The sequence below is a fragment of the Ammodytes marinus genome, assembly GCF_949987685.1.
Source record: "Ammodytes marinus genome assembly, chromosome: 4".
Classification (NCBI taxonomy): Eukaryota; Metazoa; Chordata; class Actinopteri; order Uranoscopiformes; family Ammodytidae; genus Ammodytes; species Ammodytes marinus.
The window spans coordinates 30,389,656-30,411,676 of NC_137233.1; the positions used below are offsets into that span (position 1 = coordinate 30,389,656).

The 22,021-nt window shown below is 45.0% G+C and overlaps 1 protein-coding gene across 1 annotated transcript in view; it reads left to right on the forward strand.

Annotated features, from left to right (window-relative positions):
- LOC307249060 (low-density lipoprotein receptor-related protein 1-like) overlaps positions 1–22,021 on the forward strand; it is a 101,820-nt gene that overhangs the window by 50,479 nt on the left and 29,320 nt on the right. Inside the window, exons 13-30 of the mRNA XM_080025660.1 lie at positions 1,747–1,972; positions 2,581–2,770; positions 2,950–3,075; positions 3,734–3,874; positions 4,660–4,785; positions 4,891–5,007; positions 5,796–5,876; positions 7,008–7,175; positions 8,436–8,618; positions 8,862–9,059; positions 9,606–9,851; positions 10,823–11,020; positions 17,140–17,344; positions 17,461–17,625; positions 17,751–17,995; positions 18,232–18,363; positions 20,023–20,250; positions 20,916–21,090. Coding sequence (XP_079881786.1) covers positions 1,747–1,972; positions 2,581–2,770; positions 2,950–3,075; positions 3,734–3,874; positions 4,660–4,785; positions 4,891–5,007; positions 5,796–5,876; positions 7,008–7,175; positions 8,436–8,618; positions 8,862–9,059; positions 9,606–9,851; positions 10,823–11,020; positions 17,140–17,344; positions 17,461–17,625; positions 17,751–17,995; positions 18,232–18,363; positions 20,023–20,250; positions 20,916–21,090 — 3,150 coding nt within the window. The remainder of the gene's footprint in view (positions 1–1,746; positions 1,973–2,580; positions 2,771–2,949; positions 3,076–3,733; positions 3,875–4,659; positions 4,786–4,890; positions 5,008–5,795; positions 5,877–7,007; positions 7,176–8,435; positions 8,619–8,861; positions 9,060–9,605; positions 9,852–10,822; positions 11,021–17,139; positions 17,345–17,460; positions 17,626–17,750; positions 17,996–18,231; positions 18,364–20,022; positions 20,251–20,915; positions 21,091–22,021) is intronic.

Below are 22,021 nucleotides of genomic sequence, written 5' to 3' on the forward strand. Positions count from 1 at the left end.
GTGATGGGAGTTTGATGTTTACTGTATGTTCCAGAGAAAAAAAGGATAACGATCAACTGGACAATATCCAGGTGAAGAGTTGCACAGTCCAGGGAAAGAGATTTTAGGCGGCAGTTAAATTTGAATGGTCGGCTGTAGGGATGCCTCGAGTGAAATAATTCATCTGTTCTGCCGTTCATCTCCCAGGGCGCTCTTACGCCTGTCTGCTCTCTCCCTCTCCGTCTCAGTTTCACTTATCTTGCGCATCTGAGCTGTTTATTAGTGTCATTTATTTTAGTTTTTCCAGTACTTTTAAAATATTCCTACTTAAAAAAAATATATATATCTTTTAATACAGTTTATGTTGTTGACCATCATATCCCTGAAATCCAACAAACCTTCTGATGACACCTATCACACACTATTTATTCACTCACCAAACAAGCAACACACAGGCATATATCTCTGTCGCACCATTTCAAATAGCTCTTAATCTTGCCGTGTGTATGAATGTGTATTATTGATTTTACAGACCTTGTGTGCTCACTCTTGAAAAAGACACGCTCATAACCGCGCGCACACACTCTCAGGGATCGCTAGTGACAGGGTGATGTGTGTCCACACACTTCTTCCCAGGGGAAAGGCACTCGCCTCTGCTAATGCCTGTAATCACTCAGCCTCAGAGGAGAAGAAGAGGGGAGGAGGAGAAAAACTTGCAGAAAGGAAAAGAGATGGAAATATGAAATTAAATGGTCAATCATGTTTCAGCAAGGGAGATTGTGCCTACTCTTTCTCACAGTGTTGTAAGACTGCTATTGCTCACAGGCCCAAAGCTAGATGAGAGGCGTATATTGACAGGTCCTAAAGCGTTTGCATTGGCCTGTGGGAAACTGAGAAACACACAGGATGCTCCGATGTGTGTTGTTGTTGTGCGCCTCCGGGCAGCTTGATAAAACTGTCATCGCATCTGCTTAATGCCAAGAGATTCTTCAAGATGCCCCAACTAGGCATGGGACGATAAATGGTTTCAAGGTATACCGCGGTATGAAAAAGTCAAGGTTTCAATAAAGCCATTATCTCTGTCAAGCCGTTCTGAAGTACTAGAACACACAGGATTTTGACATACAAGTTAATGTTTAAAGGTGCAGTGTGTAATATGACATCATCAAGAAAGTTCTAGAATGCAAAGCTCCCTTGGTAACCCCACCCCTTTTGAATAATAACAGAAGCTACAGTGGCCTTCAAGGGCAAGAACAATTCTAAATTCTAAACAATGCACCTGATTCCATTCCAACTATGACGCTTCCAAAATGGCGGCGCCCATGCCTCGGTCCATGGTATGGAGAAATATGGAGATATAAGAGACCCTTTCTAACGGAACAAATAATAATTCTCAAAAAAGAATTCAGCTATTATGCACTAAATTAAACGTACTTATGGATATTATAATTATTTTCTACCAAGTCTGCTAGAAAAAAATCTCCAAATTCTAACACACTGCAGGTTTAATATGTTTGAAGAAATAAAAAGATCGTGTTCAGGCAGGGGTGATTTTTTTTTTACCCAGACATTTAAAAAATAACACATTTGAGAGGTGTAATCGCAATACCGTCATACTGTGAAAAACATGGTATTTTTGCCTAAGGTTATCATATACCGTCAGAATATCATACTGGCCTATTCCTAGCCCCAACAAATATTTTATGTATGTCTTGTTAACACATTTCATTCAATACCCATGTTCTGTTGTTGCTTCCTCCCTTATAGGTGGATGTACTGGACGGACTGGGAGGAGGACCCCAAGGAGAGCAAGCGAGGCAAAATCGAGCGTGCGTGGATGGACGGCTCCAATAGAAACGTGTTCCTGACCAGCAAGACTGTGCAGTGGCCCAACGGTCTGAGTCTGGACATCCCCCAGGGCCTGCTCTACTGGGTGGACGCCTACTACGACCGCATCGAGATGGTCTACCTCAACAACTCCAGCGAGCGCAAGGTCATTCAACAACACACGCTTTTGCATTCAAGCAGGATTATTTTACATGCTGTTTTTAGGGGATAGCGTGGTTCACACTTGTGACGCCGGGCTGTGAGTGGGGGGCTTATAAGGAATGTGTTTTAAAAGCAGGGGAAGACTGTGGGTGGTCCGTGATATTGCATTAGTCTGTAGTGTAATGCTGATCATGCCCAGTGGTGAAAATGTATGATATTTTGTTTTCAGTGGCTATATTTGGGTTTGATGGCGTTGTGTGTTTTTTTTTATTCACATTTAAAATGTTTAATCTAGAAAGTGGAATGTTACGGTTGATATATAATGAATCAATTTAAAATATTTACTCACATACTTTGAATAACTTTGAAAAGGTTATTTGAAGGCCACATAGATTTATTATCTGCTTCTTTTGTACCACTACTGCTGCTGCATAGATTCATAAAGCTTTAACCGAGTGGAGCTTGTGTTTTGCGATTTGTGGAATAATTCACTCGTATTTTAAACGCCAGGAAACAAAGAAGGTCCAACACACATCACATTTAATCTTCACCGCGAATACATATGAACATGTTTTTAAAGCTGTATTTCTGCACCTTTTCTCACTTCTCCAGACCATATACGAGGGTCAGGAGCTGAGCCACGCCTTCGGTCTGTGCCACTACAAACACCTGCTGTTCTGGAACGAGTATCGCAGTGGCAGCATTTACAAGCTGGACACCACCACGGGCACTCCCACCCTGCTGCGCAACGAGAGACCACCCATCTTTGAAATCCGCATGTTCGACGCTCAGCAGCAGCAAGGTACTTTGAAAAACACACGAAAAAAATGAAATATTCATACTATCCATCCATCCATCCATTCCTCCATTTTAATCCAGAAATCATGAGTGTCCAAAGACCTTACTTGAGGCTAAATTGATGCTCATTTGTATTTTCAGTATCCCTCATGCATCTGCACTCTCATGTTTGTTCATCCACAGGCTCTAATAGGTGTCGTGTGTATAATGGCGGCTGCAGCAGCCTGTGTCTGGCTATACCAGAAGGCAGGCAGTGTGCCTGTGCAGAGGACCAAATACTGGACCCGGCAGACAACACCAGCTGCAAAGGTGAGTTCCAACATGAATGTGTGTGTATGTGTGCGCGCGTGTGTGTGTGTGTGTGTGTGTGTGTTTGAAACTGAGGGGTATTTCTCATGGCACTCATTTTGCTCCATTACACATACACGGTTTCATTTCTGGTATGTTGGACAAGAATGAGTCAAGCTGTGTGAATGTGAGTTTTGTTGGAACAACTTGGCGAAAACGTTTGAACAAATGCAGACTTTAAAGGGGACGGCCAAAATAACAGAAGCACCTGCGTAATGTGGTGCGCTCCAATACAAACTCTGCAATAAATACTGCAGAGAAGGTGGAAGGTGAAAGGTGTTATTTTTGCCCACCCCCAGGCTGGTCAAAATACATGTACATTACAATACACTAAAATGATAACAACTCAACTCAATGGAGAGCTTTGACATGGAGTCAATGAAAAAGAAAGATTCAAATCATACGACACTGTCTATCATTCAAGTGTTGTTGTGAAGTCTTTCTAAATGACTCTATCCCAGGAATTCCTTCTGATTTTCTGCTGTTAAATGTGGTCAATTCTCGAGAAAAAAAAGAGTATTCTGCTTTCTTTTCTTTTCTTTTCTTTTTTACTCGATAACATATTCTTCACATTCCTATTTTTATGCCTATTTTCCCCTCTACTTGTCTCCTTCCACAGCCAACCCGTCTTACGTTCCCCCTCCCCAGTGCCAGGCCGGGGAGTTCGCCTGCAAGAACAACCGCTGCATCCAGGATCGCTGGAAGTGTGACGGAGACAACGACTGTCTGGACAACAGCGACGAGGCTCCGGAGCTGTGCCGTGAGTAACTGCACACACACTTACGCTCACGCACACACACATGCACACACACACACACACGCACACACACACACACACACACACGCACACACACAGTTTGTAAACAGCCAACCTCCTGAGTCAAATGACCTCCGGCAGTTTTAATTTGACAGTCTGGTCATGCCAGAACGAAATGAGAGAGCAGATTCTGAATCGAGCGAGGATGTGTTTATTTGTACTTATTATGTGCATATTTGAGTATACGATATGTGATTGTGTGTGTGTGTGTGTGTGTGTGTGTGTGTGTGTGTGTGTGTGTGTGTGTGTGTGTGTGTGCCTTTGTATGTTTGTGCAAGGAGGAATGTAGCAATGACTGTGGATCTGGAAAACCTCTCCTGTCTGCTTGTCTGTCTGTATGTGGTCAAGACGTGCAGACGTGTTCCCGTCCCAGACAAAATAAAAGCCTGCCCAAAAGAGAGAGAAAAATTTCAATGAGCTCAGAAAAAAAGCAAAAAATATCGTCTCTCTCTTTTTTTTAAAAATGTCTGTACAACTCACATCTGTCAACTCTTTCACCTTTTTTCCATACCCCAACACACACACACACACACACACACACACACACACACACACACACACACACACACACACACACACACACACACACACACACACACACACACACACACACACACACACACACACACACACACACACACACACACACACACACACCTCTCCCCCCTCACGGCTTCTAATTTTTCCTGGTTTTCATTCCTGCCCTGCCCATCTATCTTTCTCTCCAGACCAGCACACTTGCCCCACAGACAGATTCAAGTGCAAGAACAACCGCTGCATCCCTCTGCGTTGGCTGTGCGACGGGGACAATGACTGTGGGAACGATGAAGACGAATCCAACACCACCTGCTCAGGTACACAAATCAAACGCACCCTGAATGAATACTGCAAGCCAACAGTGGAGTTTTTTTTCACATTGGGTTTTTCTTCACTATCTCCACCCGTGTTGTCCCTTTCAGCTCGGACCTGCCCGCCTAATCAGTTCTCCTGTGCCAGTGGCCGCTGTATCCCTAGCTCCTGGAGGTGCGACCTGGACGATGACTGTGGCGATCGCTCGGATGAACCCGCCTCCTGTGGTTAGTGGTTCAACTTCTATCTCATAGTTCATCGATATGGTTTGCTCTGTACGCTGTGGAGGGATTTCTGTCAAGTCAAGTCAACTTGATTTACACTCAACAAAAATATAAACGCAACACTTTTGTTTTTGCTCCCATTTTTCATGAGATGGACTTAAAGATCTAAAATTCATTCCAGATACACAATATTACCATTTCTCTCAAACATTGTTCACAAATCTGTCTAAATGTGTGATAGTGAGCACTTCTGCTTTGCTGAGATAATCCATCCCACCTCACAGGTGTGCCACATCAATGTGCCACATTTCAGGGTGGCCTTTTATTGTGGACAGTCTAAGGCACACCTGTGCACTAATCATGATGTCAGATCAGCATCTTGATGTGGCACACCTGTGAGGTGGGATGGATTATCTCAGCAAAGCAGAAGTGCTCACTATCACACATTTAGACAGATTTGTGAACAATGATTTGAGAGAAATGGTAATATTGTGTATCTGGAATTAATTTTAGATCTTTAAATCCATCTCATGAAAAATGGGAGCAAAAACAAAAGTGTTGCGTTTATATTTTTGTTGAGTGTATTATAGCACATTTATAACAGCCGAGGCAGACCAAAGTGCTGTACAGTAAAATAGGTCAAATGCATTACATCCAAAACATCATAGGGACACGTCAAGGAGCAAACATTAAAAGTAAATTAAAACACAAAACAATAGTAAAAGTTCTAGTAGACAGTATTTATAAAAAAAATTATGTTTTACAAAAAAATATGTTTTTTTTGTCAACAGCCTACCCCACATGTTTCCCCCTCACCCAGTTCACCTGCAACAACGGACGCTGCATCAACATAAACTGGCGCTGCGATAATGGTTAGTGTCTACTCTTCATCCTCCCCCCCATCTCCTTCTCCATGTATGTCATGTGTTTGGCCTGTTAACAGTGTCCACTCCACGCTTTTTCATTGTCACATTTTTCCGCCGCATGCCTCATATTGGGCACACACTCTTTGTTTTGTCACTGTGTTTACGTTCTTGTGTTTTAGCCTCACTCTCTCTCTCACTCTCCCTCTCTCTCTCTCTCTCTCTCTCTCTCTCTCTCTCTCTCTTGTCTCTGGTTGTTCTGTGTTGTTTTACTTTACTTGTGTTGTGTCCCGTGTTGTTTTTTCGCTGTTCGCCCACTCTGCTGTCTTCCGTTGGTTTCTGTCTTTCAGAAAAGGATTGTGGGGACGGCTCTGATGAGTTGAATTGTCCAAACCTGACCGGTTAGTGCATAGATCAACATGCACCACAAAACAAGCCATGAACGCTATAGCTTAATTCTAGGACTGGTCAACCCGGGCTAAAAAAAAAATTATAAAAAAAAACTGTTAGGGGCTGCTTTTCTGCTAATCGAAACATGGCCACAAGCTGAGGCCAATTACTGCTGCTATTCATTTACTGTAGCCTGCTGTAGACGGGTTGGAATGAAATAAGATCAATTGTAAATGCTTTATTCAGTCAACCAAAATACAAGGGGAACTCCAAGTGTAGCTGTTGTCTTAGCAATCAAATGAATGGAACTCAATTTCATTCAGTATACAGTAGATCTATAGAAGGCCAGGATAAATGATAAAAAGAATAGATTTTTTTCCCCCCGATGACTATGAAATGGCCTGCTATACAAGGTACTAAAGGATATACAGTACATAAGTCTCCCTTTGACATTAGTACGGGTGTAAAAAGTGCTTCTTAAAAATGCTCTGCTGCCAAGCTCAATGTATCAGCGCTTGGTACATTCCCTCATGGTGCATGGTCTGATCTATGCAGTTTCTGTCATTATCTACTCTCTCATCTCTCATATTTCTATTCCATTTGTATTCCATGGTTGTCACTGTCACTGTGTTAATTGTGTAAAGAAAAAAAAAATTTAAATCAATTACTTTCTGCATATATATTTGTTCTCCCCTCGCGCCTTATCCTGTGAGAGAGTGGGTGTTGTTTGACTGTGTTTGTCTCTTTCAGATAACGACTGCGGGGACAACAGTGACGAGGCGGGCTGTAGTCACTCGTGCTCCAGCGCTCAGTTCAAGTGTAACAGTGGCCGCTGCATCCCCGACTACTGGACCTGTGACGGGGATAATGACTGTGGGGACTATAGCGACGAGACCCACGCAAACTGCACCAATCAGGGTAGGCCTATGTGACTGAAACCTGCCAATCAGGTTCTGACACTTAGGAAACCCTTAACCAGTGCAATAGTGTATGTTAGAAATAAGATATACTGATAATAAATCATTTGTGGGGGGGGGGGTTTTCGCTGTTCATGTTTGGGCACGTTTCACGCCTTCTTTTCATACAACATGTTACCTATCACGTTGCTGCAGCTGATACCAGCAGTATTACAGATCCTTAACAAGTATTAAAAGGCATTGCATTTATTAAACTCATAATAAGGCCTTTAGTAGGTATTACAGTCTCTTGAATAAGACATGGAAAGTAAGATTCTATCACTAATTTTTCTGACATTGCAATTTAGAAATCTCAAAGAACTGGTGACAACTATTTTAAGAATTGTATACAAATCCCTCTATCTATCAAGTGTGTCTTAAATCTTAACTTTTCTTAAGCTGTAGGAACCCTGCAAACTGTTTTTTTTTTTAAATGTGTCTTCACTATGGTGAAGGTTCACTATGCACACCTGGACATAAAAATGCTGCAAGAACCGACACATGATGCAATGAGTACACTGCATATTGGTTCAAGAAAGCATGGCCCCTAGTCATCAACAAGTTCTTTAAGTAACTAGTCCGTAGCTTGTTGCAAGCCAATGTTAGAGGCCACTAGTCACAAACAAAAACTAAATACAAGTGGTACCTTTTTCTTTCTTTCATTATTCATGGAACACAGCTGTGGTTGTAATTATCATGGGTGGATGTATTCCCTGAAGGCCTTGAAATCATCTGCTAGTGTATACATTTTGGTCCGTAAAAGTAATAGGTCCCTGGTTCCTATAAGTCACACTGGCACCAGTCTAATGTGTACCACCACTGACGGCTAATACCTCTGAGAGATATAATACAGTTATACTCTTTTGAATAAACACAACGCTAGATATTCTTACGATTACTTATTTATTATGACGCATCTGTTAGGAGGAAGGGTTGGAAAAATTACAAAAAAAAAAGATTCATCGGCAGGCAGCTGGTGTTTATGAATAAAACAATGACCCTTTGAAAGCGTCACATACTTTCTGTTTCTAAGACGTGTTGCCATATCCAGATTTCTGAACAGACAGCTCATTTGTTTTTTTTGTTTGTTTTCACAGTCTTCTGAAGTTGCACATTCTTTGCGCAAGACTTTTGAGTCCTGATTTGATTAACGCAGCGAGGGCAAGGAATCCAGGACAACAACATCATACTTACTGTGATGTGTGTGTTTTTCTTCCAACAGCCACGCGTCCCCCGGGAGGTTGTCACACAGATGAGTTTCAGTGTCGGATGGACGGCCTGTGCATCCCTTTGCGTTGGCGCTGTGACGGGGACACTGACTGCATGGACCTCAGCGACGAGAAGAATTGCGAGGGCGTCACGCACATGTGCGACCCGGCTGTCAAGTTTGGCTGCAGGGACTCTGGTCAGTTTATCCCTCCTGTCTCCCCATGTAACGGTTACTGTTCTTTTATGTCTCTTGGCCGGGTATAACTGGAAACAGATTTCCGTTGCTCTGTAACATGTGCAATGACAAATACAAGCTGATTCTTGATTCTTGATTCTTGAGGCCGTGCTCCAAAAGGAAAGAAAGATGGTTGAAGCACCGTAAAGTCAGTTTGTGGAAATATTTTTTTTTAAAAGTAGCTCCCTGCCCTTGCGTCCACAGCTCGTTGTATCAGCAAAGCCTGGGTGTGCGACGGAGACAGTGACTGTGAGGACAACTCTGACGAGGACAACTGCGAGGCGCTGGTGTGTAAGCTGTCCCACCACGTGTGTGCCAACGACTCCACCATCTGCCTGCCTGCAGAGAAACTTTGCGATGGCACCGATGACTGCCCAGATGGCTCGGATGAGAAGCTCTGTGGTAAGATTATAACATCAACAGTACCCAGGCTGTGTTTGCAGTACAGGGAATGTCATAATACAAGGGTACCTGCAGGGTCTTAAAAGCATTCAAAAAGCATTTCATTTAAACTTCCTTTTCAAACGTCTTACTCGTTTTGATTTTCCTTTTGTAGGATCAAATAAATACTTGGAAAGGGGTCGTTATGTGACTAATAAACACTTTATTTTTATTTTGTTAATAAGAGGATACACACACACTTCACACATCTATTGTAACAGTATATCCATGTGAGTATTTTTATGTTGAGTTTATTGAATATGTTATTTTATTAAAATTACCTTCAAAAATGTGTCCGAATTTCTATTATATCCTTCCTACTTTTGCCAGTATGGCCTTGACGGTGGCATTAAAAAAATCTTAAATTTAACTTAAGATATTCCTTGGGGGCCACAAGTATTAGCATGTTAAACCGTATTTGTCTTGAATCGTTGTTTCTGTGGTTGAAGAGCAGTTCTGTGGAGCTGTCCCTGGTGCCAGTTCACTGATTTCTCTTTGTTTGTACAGACCTGTGTTCACTGGACAATGGAGACTGCAGTCATAACTGCACCGTGGCCCCTGGTGAGGGGGTGATCTGTTCCTGTCCACTGGGCATGGAGTTAGGCTCTGACAACAAGACCTGTCAGATCCAGAGCTTCTGCGCCAAGCACCTGAAGTGCAGTCAACGCTGCGAACAGGACAAGTTCAGCGTGAAATGTTCTTGTTACGAGGGCTGGGAACTGGAACCCGACATGGAGAACTGCAAAAGCACTGGTAAAGAACAGAGTTACCAACACAAGAGGGGAAGATGGTGGATGGTTCAGTGCAAGTTAAATCAGTGAAGAATTTAAACATGTGATAGATGCAAGCTGTACAGTAAGGGGGGGGGAGCAAGGAGAAGTGACTGGGTTCTGGGCTTTGTCAGCGTGTCGACACTGCAGAATCAAGAAGTGTGGTGTGGCTTTGGGGAACAAGCAGAGGCGAGGCTGCCCAAACAGGAAACTGTGTGGTTTAAAAAAAGGCACACTTTGCCAAAAAATGTGAAACTCTTTTGGACAATAGACAGAGCACTGGAGATGGAGACGGAGGAAGTGCTTAAATTCTGTTTAAAAATACAAGTATATGACGGGAGGACAAAAAAGGTTAGCCGAGGAAACACAAAAAGACCTGGGCTTTGGCTCTAGATGTCATTATTATTTTATGAAAAAAAAAAAGGAATCTGAAATATTTAAGAATAAAATGAAGTTCATTTACGCCTTGTGTCTGGAGAGGGTATGTGTAAAAAGAATAAAAAAAACCCTGCTTAGTTACCGTACATTATATCAGCTGAATTTTACTATCCACATTAAGAATATATAGTTCTCTGCCCACAGCAAGTAGCCAATGAGGAAACATGAATTTATGACTTGTGCTGCTGTCTGCCAGGTCTTAAAAGACTTAACCACCAGCTCACCATCATTCATCCTGCTGCCTGTCTGGCTGCCTGTTAGGTACAGATACGTCCTAGTCTTATTTACACTGTGTTTTAATTACCCAGGATTAGAGCCACTTTCGACACAGGCCCCTCTTTCATTCAAGTCACTCACTGCAGTGGAACATAGGCTGTGATGTTTTCCCACAGCTTTAGCTTCTCTGCAGTATTCTGAGTGACAATCAATGGTGTCCAATCAAAGTTCAGTTTTAACCCTTTACCGTCTTCTTTTAAAGATGGCTGCTGATTTTTTTTTCCTGTCTATTTCCCATAGATCCCTTCAAACCCTTTATCATTTTCTCAAACCGTCACGAGATCCGCCGCATTGACCTGAACAAAGGAGAGTTTAGCGTTTTGGTGCCAGGCCTGAGGAATACTATCGCCCTGGACTTCCATCTCGCGGAGAACTCCCTCTATTGGACCGATGTGGTGGAGGACAAGATCTATCGGGGCAAGCTCTCTGAGAACGGAGGTGAGAGCATTTATTGTGCAATTTGCTTTGTTTTGTGTTTGTGTGCAGGATTGAATTCCACAGTACGTACAGATGAGATAATACATGTTGACGTACAATAGGCACCACCACCAGAAAAAGTATTTGAGGTTTTTAACTTGAAAATAGCGTTCTGTTCAAAATCAAGCCCTCACAAAGTGTCGAGGAACAAGGTACTACATGTTTTTTTTAAAGATATATTTTTGGCATTTTTATGCTTTATTGATAGTGTAGAGACAGAGTTGAAATTGGGCAGAGAGGGGAGTGACATGCAGAGAACGACCGCGGGCTAGAATCGAACCCCAGTCCGCTGCTGGCCGAGGCCCATGGGGGGGACGCCCTACCTACTGAGCTAAGGGCGCCCTCTGAGCTAAGGGCGCCCCCTGAGCTAAGGGCGCCCCCTCTACATTGGGTTTAACTGGATTAGAGAGTGTAATGAAATTGTAATCAACAAACACCGTCTTCCTCATTCGGCAATTATATCATAATTCTATTGAGGAAAATCAAATTTCACTTATTTCAAGTTTCAGTGATGACAATTTCTTTGTGTCTAAAATAAAGCTTACCGTTGATGCTTTCTACTGTGGCTTCTTGTGAGTAGAAAATACCATGTGATTTCCATGGGAAACAAACCCAATCATAGCTGCAGTAGAAGTAATGAGAAAAACCCTTTGTAAAACTTGTGTCGCATTAACATGTTTGTACTGTGTGTATTTTGTCTGTGCTTGGGGATGTTGTGTGCTATGTTTGCTAGGCCCAGCCAGTAGGCTGCATACAGTGTGTGTGTGTGTGTGTGTGTGTGTGTGTGTGTGTGTGTGTGTGTGTGTGTGTGTGTGTGTGTGTGTGTGTGTGTGTGTGTGTGTGTGTGTGTGTGTGTGTGTGTGTGTGTGTGTGTGTGTGTGTGTGTGTGTGTGTGTGTGTGTGTGTGTGTGTGTGTGTGTGTGTGTGTGTGTGTGTGTGTGTGTGTGTGTGTGTGTGTGTGTGTGTGTGTGTGTGTGTGTGCACGCGCACACAGGGCGATGTGATGCGTCTAGTGTGGCTTTAAGTGTGGTCAGCTGCTTTGCATGCTCTCGCTTTCAGATGTCACCGCTGGCTAGCCCTGTGCGAACGGGGGAGCCGAGTGCGTAAGCCTCCCCTTGCCAGTACATAGCCTCTCCATCGTCAAGACCTCTGCTGTGCCTCCTCGTGGCCACACACGGTAACTGGGTGCCTTGCGGCTCCAGGCGAAACCAGCAGAGGATCTCGGAGCAGCAGGAGGCCCCAGAGGTGTGGAACCAGAGGTGGACACCCCTGGAACCACACCATCTCCTGCCCCACTGTCTTGTGGGTGCCCATGGCTGGGAAAAGACTATGGGAGAAAACCCAAAAAAAATCTATGGGAGAAAACCCAAAAAAAATCTGTGGTGGAGACCCGCACCAGGCGAGCGCCACTATACCGACGACTTGGCAGTCTCCTGCAACACTCCACAGTGACTGGCCGTCTTGGATCTCACCTTGCCTCCAGCCTAACTGTGGCTTGCCAAGATGGTGGGTTGAGAATGGTGCACCCTTTCCCCACCTTAAGCATCCATTGCACAAGTCTCACTTTATGCCCTCCCCCCCCCCCCCCCCACTACTTCTTTCCCTCATCCCCTATTTCCTTCTTTCTTCAAAAGTCCTGCGGCGATGGAAGCAGAGCAGTAGGAGCAGGTCTGGAGAGACCGGAAGCTCTTAGCCCTGCGCTACACGTGAGGCGGCCTTGGATAGATGGTCGCTGGCATGGCTGGGGCTCGAAGACAGCAGCTTCCAGAGGCAGCTTCCAGGGTGACTGGGCGGCCCTATTTAGGATCCGCACCGCCCACCCCACATGGGGAAAGGTCTAGAAAAGGTGACCTAAACATTGTCTGTCTTCATTGCACACGGGTGGGTAGCCGAGCTCACCGTGTCTCCCTTTTTATCGGTCGAAATATTAAAACTAAATCTTCTACCCTAACCCTGGCTACATGGAACGTAAGGACACTACTTGATACCGCCAATCAACCGGAGAGACGCACGGCACTGATTGCCCATGAACTGAATAAATATAACATTGATATAGCAGCCATCACAGAGTCTCGATTCTCTGGTGAGGGGTCACTCACAGAGAGTGGAGAAGGCTACACCTTCTTTTGGAAGGGAGTGCCTGAAGACCAACCACGCATACATGGTGTTGCTTTCGCCATACGAACAGCCCTCATCCAGCACATTCCAACCACCCCCATTGGAAAATCTGAGAGACTCATCCAGTGGCGTATCCCTTTGTCAAAAAACCGTCACTTATCAATTATTAACGCATATGCTCCGACCTTACCTACCAACGAGGCCTCTAAAGATCAGTTTTACGCATTACTCCACACCACCCTGCAAGCCATCCCTCGGGAGGACAAGCTGATCCTCCTTGGCGACTTTAATGCCAGGGTTGGAACAGATCACCACATATGGGAAAAGGTGCTGGGCCGCCATGGAACTGGCAAATGTAATGCTAATGGTCTTAGGCTCCTCAGCCTTTGCTCTACACATGCGCTCACCATCACCAACACTATATTCCAACTTCGTGACATGCATAAAACCACCTGGATGCATCCACGTTCTAAACAATGGCACCTCATAGACTTTGTAATCACACGTCAGAGTGATCTCAAAGACGTCACGATCACTCGCTCAATGCGAGGTGCAGATGGAGGGACAGATCACCGTCTTGTACGAACGAAGCTGAACCTCAAGTTAAGGCCGCCTATACGACGATGTGCACCACCTGCTCGTCTGAACATACGCGCTCTCCAAGATGAGAAAATCCTCTCTACATTCCAAGCAGCACTGGAAAACGAACTCACCATAGACACAAACAACCTCCACACTACTGCAGACCTCACTAGAACCTGGGACAATGCATGCAGCAACATCCTAACTATATCTCGACGTGTACTAGGCGTCAATAAAAAGAAGAACAGGGACTGGTTTGACGACCAGGCAACAGACATCCACAAGCTCATTGCTGAAAGAAATAAAGCCTTCGCAGCTGCATTGGACAAACCTTCTCACGCCAGGCGTAAGAAGCTCGCTGCAATACGCTCAAAGACACAGAATATGATTAGAGACATGAAGAACCAATGGTGGACAAAACTGGCTCAAGAAGTTCAAGGCTATGCAGACTCCGGAAACCAAAAGGAATTTTATAATGCCCTTAAAACCGCTTATGGGCCTTACAAAAATGCCTCCCACCCAGTCAGAAGTGCAGATGGGAACACACTGCACACAGAGAAAACAGAGATCCTCACACGCTGGGCAGAATACTACCAAGATCTTCTGAACAAAAACACGCAAACTGACCCTAACCTGCTCAATGAACTCCCTGATCTACCATTCATTCAGGAGCTGGACGCTCCCCCTTCCCATGCTGAAGTCAAGAAATCCATTGATAGCCTTAAAAACAACAAGGCAACTGGACCTGATGGCTTACCCGCAGAAATACTTAAGTATGGCGGCGATGCCATCATAAATAACATCCACGCCATCATCACAACCATCTGGGTTAGTAAATGCGTTCCACAACAGTGGAAAGACGCTGACATCACAAACATCTACAAAAAGAAGGGTGACGCGGCTGTGTGTGGAAACAGCCGCGGAATTTCACTGCTCTCTGCAGCGGGCAAAGTCCTTACAAGGCTCATGCTGTTCCGGCTCCTTGTACACATTGCCGAGGATGTTTTACCTGAAACACAATGTGGTTTTAGAAAGCAGAGAAGTACCATTGACATGCTCTTTGTAGCCAGGCAGCTGCAAGAAAAGTGTCGAGAACACCACAAACCACTTTATATGGTCTTTGTCGACTTAACAAAGGCCTTTGATACAGTCAACAGGCCACTTCTCTGGAGCATCCTGGAGAAATTTGGCTGCCCTCCGACCTTCCTTGCAGTTTTAACAGCCCTCCATGATGGGGCTATGGCACGCGTCATCAGTGGAGGTGGGAAATCTGACCCCTTCACAGTAGGTTCGGGTGTCAGGCAGGGCTGCGTTATTGCCCCCATACTCTTTAACCTCTTCCTAGCCGGTGTTATGAAGACTTCCGCCCATTTGCTCTTGCCGGATGCCGGGATCCCCATCAAATATCGCCTCGATGGTAATCTATTCAACCTCAGACGCCTCCAAGCAAAAACCAAAGTGACAAAACAAATCGTCCGTGATCTGCAGTATGCAGATGATGCTGCCTATGTCAGCTGTTCATCTGAACACCTGCAGCACACCCTAAACACCCTAGCCGACACATACAACCGTGCCGGTCTTACTATCAATACATCCAAAACTGAGGTTTTAATAATGCGGGATCCTCCTCAAGACCCCGTCACATTCCATATAAACAACCAACAACTCAAGACCGTCCCACACTTTCCATATTTAGGCTCCATAATCACAGACACTGGTGACATTACCAACGAAGTCCACAGAAGAATCAGCCTAGCATCTGCCTCCTTTGGAAGACTGAACAGCAGAGTCTTTCATAACAGGGACCTAACAATAAATACCAAAATGTCTGTTTACAAAGCAATATGCTTATCCATACTTATGTATGGCTGTGAGGCGTGGGTTCCATATAGGAAACATCTCAGTAAACTGGAATCATTCCATACAGGCTGCCTTCAGCGAATACTGGGACTGAAGTGGTGGCACAGGATCCCAAAAACTGAACTTTATGAACGCGCTAACATCGAGCCCCTGGAAGTCTTGCTTTTCCATAAACAGCTGCGCTGGGCAGGACATGTAATCCGCATGCCTCAGGATAGGCTACCCCGAAAGGTCCTATACGGAGAGATCCCAGACAGCAGTAGGTCAGCAGGAGGTCAGCGCAAGAGATACAAAGATCACTTGAAAACTTCTCTTAAGTTGTGTGGCATCCAACCACTAGTGCTGGAGACATTGGCCTCTGACCGACATCAATGGAGTGTATCCTGTCACAAAGGCTCTGTAACCTACGCAACTCAATTAAAAAACAAAGCAGCTGCAAAGCGGGTACTACGTCATCAACCACCCGCTATGCAAGGGGAATTCTGCTGTGATGTATGCAACCGAATTTGCGGATCACGAATAGGACTGCACAGCCACAGACGAACCCATCGGAAGTAGCCAAGAGCCATGGACTTTTGGATTCTTCATCCTCAAGGGCATAAATGTGACGTCATCGTCGAAACCGACGGACAACTTAAGAAGAAGAAGAAGAAGAAGAAGTGTGTGTGTGTGTGTGTGTGTGTGTGTGTGTGTGTGTGTGTGTGTGTGTGTGTGTGTGTGTGTGTGTGTGTGTGTGTGTGTGTGTGTGTGTGTGTGTGTGTGTGTGTGTGTGTGTGTGTGTGTGTGTGTGTGTGTGTGTGTGTGTGTGTGTGTGTGTGTGTGTGTGTGTGTGTGTGTGTGTGTGTGTGTGTGTGTGTGTGTGTGTGTGTGTGTGTTTTTAATTGCTCCAGACAGCATAATGACTCATCTCAAGTAATTAGACATGTCCGTTTGATTAGGGAATGGAAAATGAAAGGGAGAGAAGGAGGCTGGATAATGTGTCTCTTCAGCCCTGCAACACACCACATATTTAGTTTTTTTATAAAGGCCCACTCTGTAATTGTAGCGTCACATCCCCTGCTGAGCCACTACTGTATCTATTTAGGTGTTTTATGCATCGTGCTGACACATGTTTTCTCCCCAATATAACACCTAACCAGTTTTGATAAAAGGAATTACTGTTTGGGGAGCGATGTTAGCTTTGGATTCATGCGGCTCGATCACATTTACATAATGCGTGAATCCTGACGCAAAGTGGATCAGTGCTGCACGGGTCGCTGTACAATCTGATGAGTCGCTATCAGCAAATCCCAGTCTTCGCAGCCTTTATCTGTACGTTTTGAAATGGTTAGATGGATGGATGGATGGACAGACAGACAGACAGACAGGCAGGCAGGCAGGCAGGCAGGCAGGCAGGCAGGCAGGCAGGCAGGCAGGCAGGCAGGCAGGCAGGCAGGCAGGCAGGCAGGCAGGCAGGCAGGCAGACAAAAAGACGTTCAAAGCAAAACAAGATGTTGACCATTTTGTCCGTCTCCTTGTAGCCTTAACCAGCTTCGATGTGGTGATCCAGTATGGGCTGGCTACCCCTGAGGGCTTGGCTGTGGACTGGATAGCAGGAAACATTTACTGGGTGGAAAGCAACCTGGATCAGATCGAGGTGGCCAAGCTGGACGGCACCATGCGGACCACACTGCTGGCCGGGGAGGTGGAGCACCCTCGAGCTATAGCCCTGGATCCCCGGGATGGGTAATGTCTATCCTGCCTATCCTGCCCCTACCCACTGAAATGGAACAATATGGCGCTGACTGTACCTTTTTAATGTTTTGAGTCTAATACATATCAATTGTGGCATGATGTTACAGGATCCTCTTCTGGACAGACTGGGATGCTAGCATGCCCAGGATTGAAGCTGCATCCATGAGCGGAGAAGGCAGAAAGACCATCCATAAGGAAACTGGCAACGGAGGCTGGCCCAACGGACTCACTGTGGATTACCTAGAGCGCCGCATCCTCTGGATCGATGCAAGGTTAAAAAAAGAATAAAAAAATTGGCACAGACATGAACACTACCAAAATTAAAACACATTTATTCGACATTTCACATTAAGTATCTTAAAAAAGTTAACCAAAAAACGATGTGCTATACGCGCAGGTCTGATGCCATTTATTCGGCCAAGTACGATGGTTCCGGGCTGATCGAGGTTCTGAGGGGCCACGAGTATCTGTCGCACCCCTTCGCCGTCACCATGTACGGGGGAGAGGTTTACTGGACAGACTGGAGGACCAACACGCTGGCCAAGGCTAACAAGTGGACCGGCAGCAACGTGACTGTGGTCCAGAGAACCAACACACAACCCTTTGACCTCCAGGTGTACCATCCATCCAGACAGCCACAGGGTGAGACACACACACACACAGCTGCAGTTTTTGAAATTTGAGCTGGGAGACATTTGTCCGTAACTATAGAGGCAACTATTTTTTTTTTCCTTTACAGCAAGTATATTCACTATGACGGTGACAAGTATTGTGAACCGTGTCGAAAAGTTTGTGCATAGCCCTAATCACACATGCAGATTCTTGAGAGGTTTAAGAATACCTTCTGATTTATCTTTCTATGCTTCACTTCTCCCCAGCGCCCAACCCGTGTGCGGCGGTAGACGGCAAGGATCCCTGCTCTCACCTATGTCTGATCAATTATAATCAGACTTTCTCGTGTGCCTGCCCTCACCTCATGAAGCTGGGCGACGACAAGCGCACCTGCTACGGTAAGCAGGAACACACACAAGCGTTCGCCAAGGCAGTTACTGCAGAGAACACACTCTTTGATTCTTCTTTGAGCCTGCCAGCCGGCTCACTTTTTTCCCCTCTGCTTGTCTTGGCAAAGTTGTTGTTGAATGCCAAAGTGTAATCCCTGTCCTTGCTGGATCGTTTCCCCCTTTCCCCCCGCTGTGTGTGTGTGTGTGTGTGTGTGTGTGTGTGTGTGTGTGTGTGTGTGTGTGTGTGTGTGTGTGTGTGTGTGTGTGTGTGTGTGTGTGTGTGTGTGTGTGTGTGTGTGTGTGTGTGTGTGTGTGTGTGTGTGTGTGTGTGTGTGTGTGTGTGTGTGTGTGTGTGTGTGTGTGTGTGTGTGTGTGTGTGTGTGTGTGTGTGTGTGTGTGTGTGAGAGAGTATGAATAGAGGCTTCGTTTTCCTTTTTTTTTCTTGATGGCTATTGCTGTGTGACAGCTCTGCAGTGCATTGGAAGTGTCTGCCTGTGAAAAGTGTGAGCGGGCCTGTTTATTCAGTTGTGAGTTTAGTATTCAAGGCAGCACTTTCTATTATCTTCAGGGGTAATGGGATGGAGAGCGCCCGCAACCCCTCCACACACCCACCGCCCCCTTCTGGGCTGGCTGTTGTCATCACTCTCCACCTCTCTCTGTCTCTTTCCCTGTCTTCCTGTCCATCATTCAAGCTGCACACACGGTTAAATGATTTGACAGGACTGTTGAGACCGATGACGGTATAGTGAATCTGCACTAGGGCTGGGTATCGGCAAGGGCTTCGCGATACAATATGCATCACGATACATTGTGACATGATGCGTATTAAAGTATTCTGCATAATTCACAATGAAAATGTGAAAAGCAGACAAATTCCTGTGTGTGATCCGAGTTGTCTTTAATACGTCATATTGCATTATATTGATAATTCAACGGGATTTTTTTTTTTTTAACTATTTAATTTAAAACTTCAAATCCCCAGCAATTTCAGGCTTCATTATTGGCTATACTGCGTCATCTACAGTAGCGGAGTGTGTAGTTCACAACCCGTTAAAAGATATAATGAAAATATCACACTATATTGCATTATTGATTTTCTTTTAGCACAGCCCTAATCTGCACTGATTGAATTGTCTTTAACCTGTATTGGCTGTGCTATGGGGTAAGCCAGCAAGACACAATCATTGGAGTCTGCAATTGGATTGACTGTTTGTTCAAGTGGCAGGAATAATGCGACAGGTGCACCCATCCATGATGCAAGCAATAATCCTCGCAATTCTGGCATTAGTGTTAAGTACTCATTGCATTTGACTTTTGACTCTATAAAGTCTCACTTGACTGTATGTTACTCCCACTGAATACTGTAGCTCTGAGGTGATTACTGTTTCAAATATTTGTTTATTGTAAGCATTTGTGCATATCTCTTGACATGTGTATGCAATAAGGAACTGCTTCAATTTCAATTTTAATTTTTTTCACAAGCATATTATAAAAAGTAAAGAAGAAGGAAAAAAACACAAATAAGAGAAAAATTAAAACTACCCATCTACCCACCCCTTACCCTACCCATCCGGGCCGACGTGTGATTTTCATGCTTTGAGGTTATTACTGAAGGATACATGTCAACATTTCCCCCCCCCCGCCCCCCCACCCCCCCACCCCCTGCAGAGTCTCGTCAGTTCCTGCTGTACGCTCGTCAGATTGAGATCAGAGGCGTGGACATAGACAACCCGTACTACAACTACATCATCTCCTTCACTGTGCCCGACATCGACAACGTGACCGTGGTGGACTATGACGCGCTGGAGCACCGGATCTACTGGTCGGACGTACGCACTCAGACCATCAAGAGAGCCTTCATCAACGGGACGGGAGTCGAGACCGTAGTCTCCGCTGGTACGGATGGAATACACACTTGTTTTTTTTCGATTTTACTGAGAGAATAAAACGCACGGATTGGTGTACAAACAAACTTTCACTTGAATATGATGTCCCTAAATTTCTAAAGGTTGAATCATTCATCGCAATGTGCAATAAACAAAGAAGTCTGAGGTCATCACAGAATATGCTTCTGATAATAGGAATTGACAGAAAAAAGATAGAATGATTTAAAAAAATAAAAATAAAATCTGATCGTAGTTAAGCATTATGCAAATAGGCACTTGCGATAGAGGTGTGTATGAAGCCCTAGTAAGAGCCATACTGTGCACCCAAAGAGTTTGGAGGACAATGTCTATTTTGCCTTGTACATGCAGCTTTCGCCTCTGTCTGTAAGCATGATTCCCTGCTATACGTAACCAACCAGTGCATAATATAAGAGCCCTCCAATGGTTAATCTACCACAAGTATCACTATAAATTATATTATGGAAAGCGCAGGCAGTAACTGACGAGGGAAGGGGCACAGCGAAGGGTAAATGAACTGTCTTTTGTTGCTGTTGTTCCCCCTTTTCTCTCTGATCATCCATTCGGTTGGGTGGATTTTTTCGGTTCACATACAACAGCATGACTGAGAAGGGTCGCTAAATGACTCGGTGTGTGTGTGTTTATCATTCCTTTCAGATCTGCCCAACGCCCACGGCCTGGCAGTGGACTGGGTGTCCAGAAACCTGTTCTGGACCAGCTATGATGCCAATAAGAAACAGATTAATGTTGCCAGACTTGACGGCTCCTTCAAAAATGCTGTCATCCAGGGCCTGGACAAACCACACTGTCTAGTGCTGCATCCAATACTGGGGTGGGTCGTCAGAACACACACACACACAAACACACTGCCACACACACTGCCACACACACACACACACACACACACACACACACACACACACACACACACACACACACACACACACACACACACACACACACACACACACACACACACACACACACACACGAAAGCTGTAACACTTAGTCGAAAATGAAGTGTTCAGAAATTGCTCCCAGACACCCTCCTTTTCACCTTTTAACGCATACTTACAGAAGTGCGCGCTCACATAATAACACACACTAAGGCAATGTCTGGCTGCTCTGGCTCCCTTCTGTTTTTTTGTTTTTTTTCCGGGACAGAGTAGTTTGGTAAAGACGTGCACTACGCTGACCTCTGACTGTTTTCTTCACTCAGGAAGTGGTTCCAAATTGTTCTCCACTCATGCCATCCTTCTCCTCTGTCTCTCTCTTTCTCCATCTTGCTCCATTTCTATTTTGAAAGATATAAAGCTTATGCGCTCAGAAAGACTATCTATGAATTATTCACGGCCAGTAGACACTGTCGCTTTCTGCCGCTATTTCTGCACCAGTGTTTATCTTACTCCCTGTCCCCTCCTGCCTTGTTAAGCAAATGTCCATTTTTCCCCCCTCTGGAAACATCACCTCCCCCACCCCCCATCTCAGCTCCCCCCAAAGAGAAACAGAACCCATCTGGATTCCTATATTTTTAGTTTTTGTCCTGCAGCGATATGTGTGCTTTTTCAGTATTTGAAGTGGCCCGAAGAAAAGGATATTTTTCTAAAGAAGTGTCTCCGCCTCCTCGCGCTTTTCTGTGTACTCCTTCCTCTCTTTTCAAAGAGTTAGCCCACTTAAGCGGAGGAATGTTTCCGATCTGAGCATTGTTGGCATGGGGGGGGTGGGGGGGGGAATGAGAAGCAGATGCTGGATCCATATGCTGG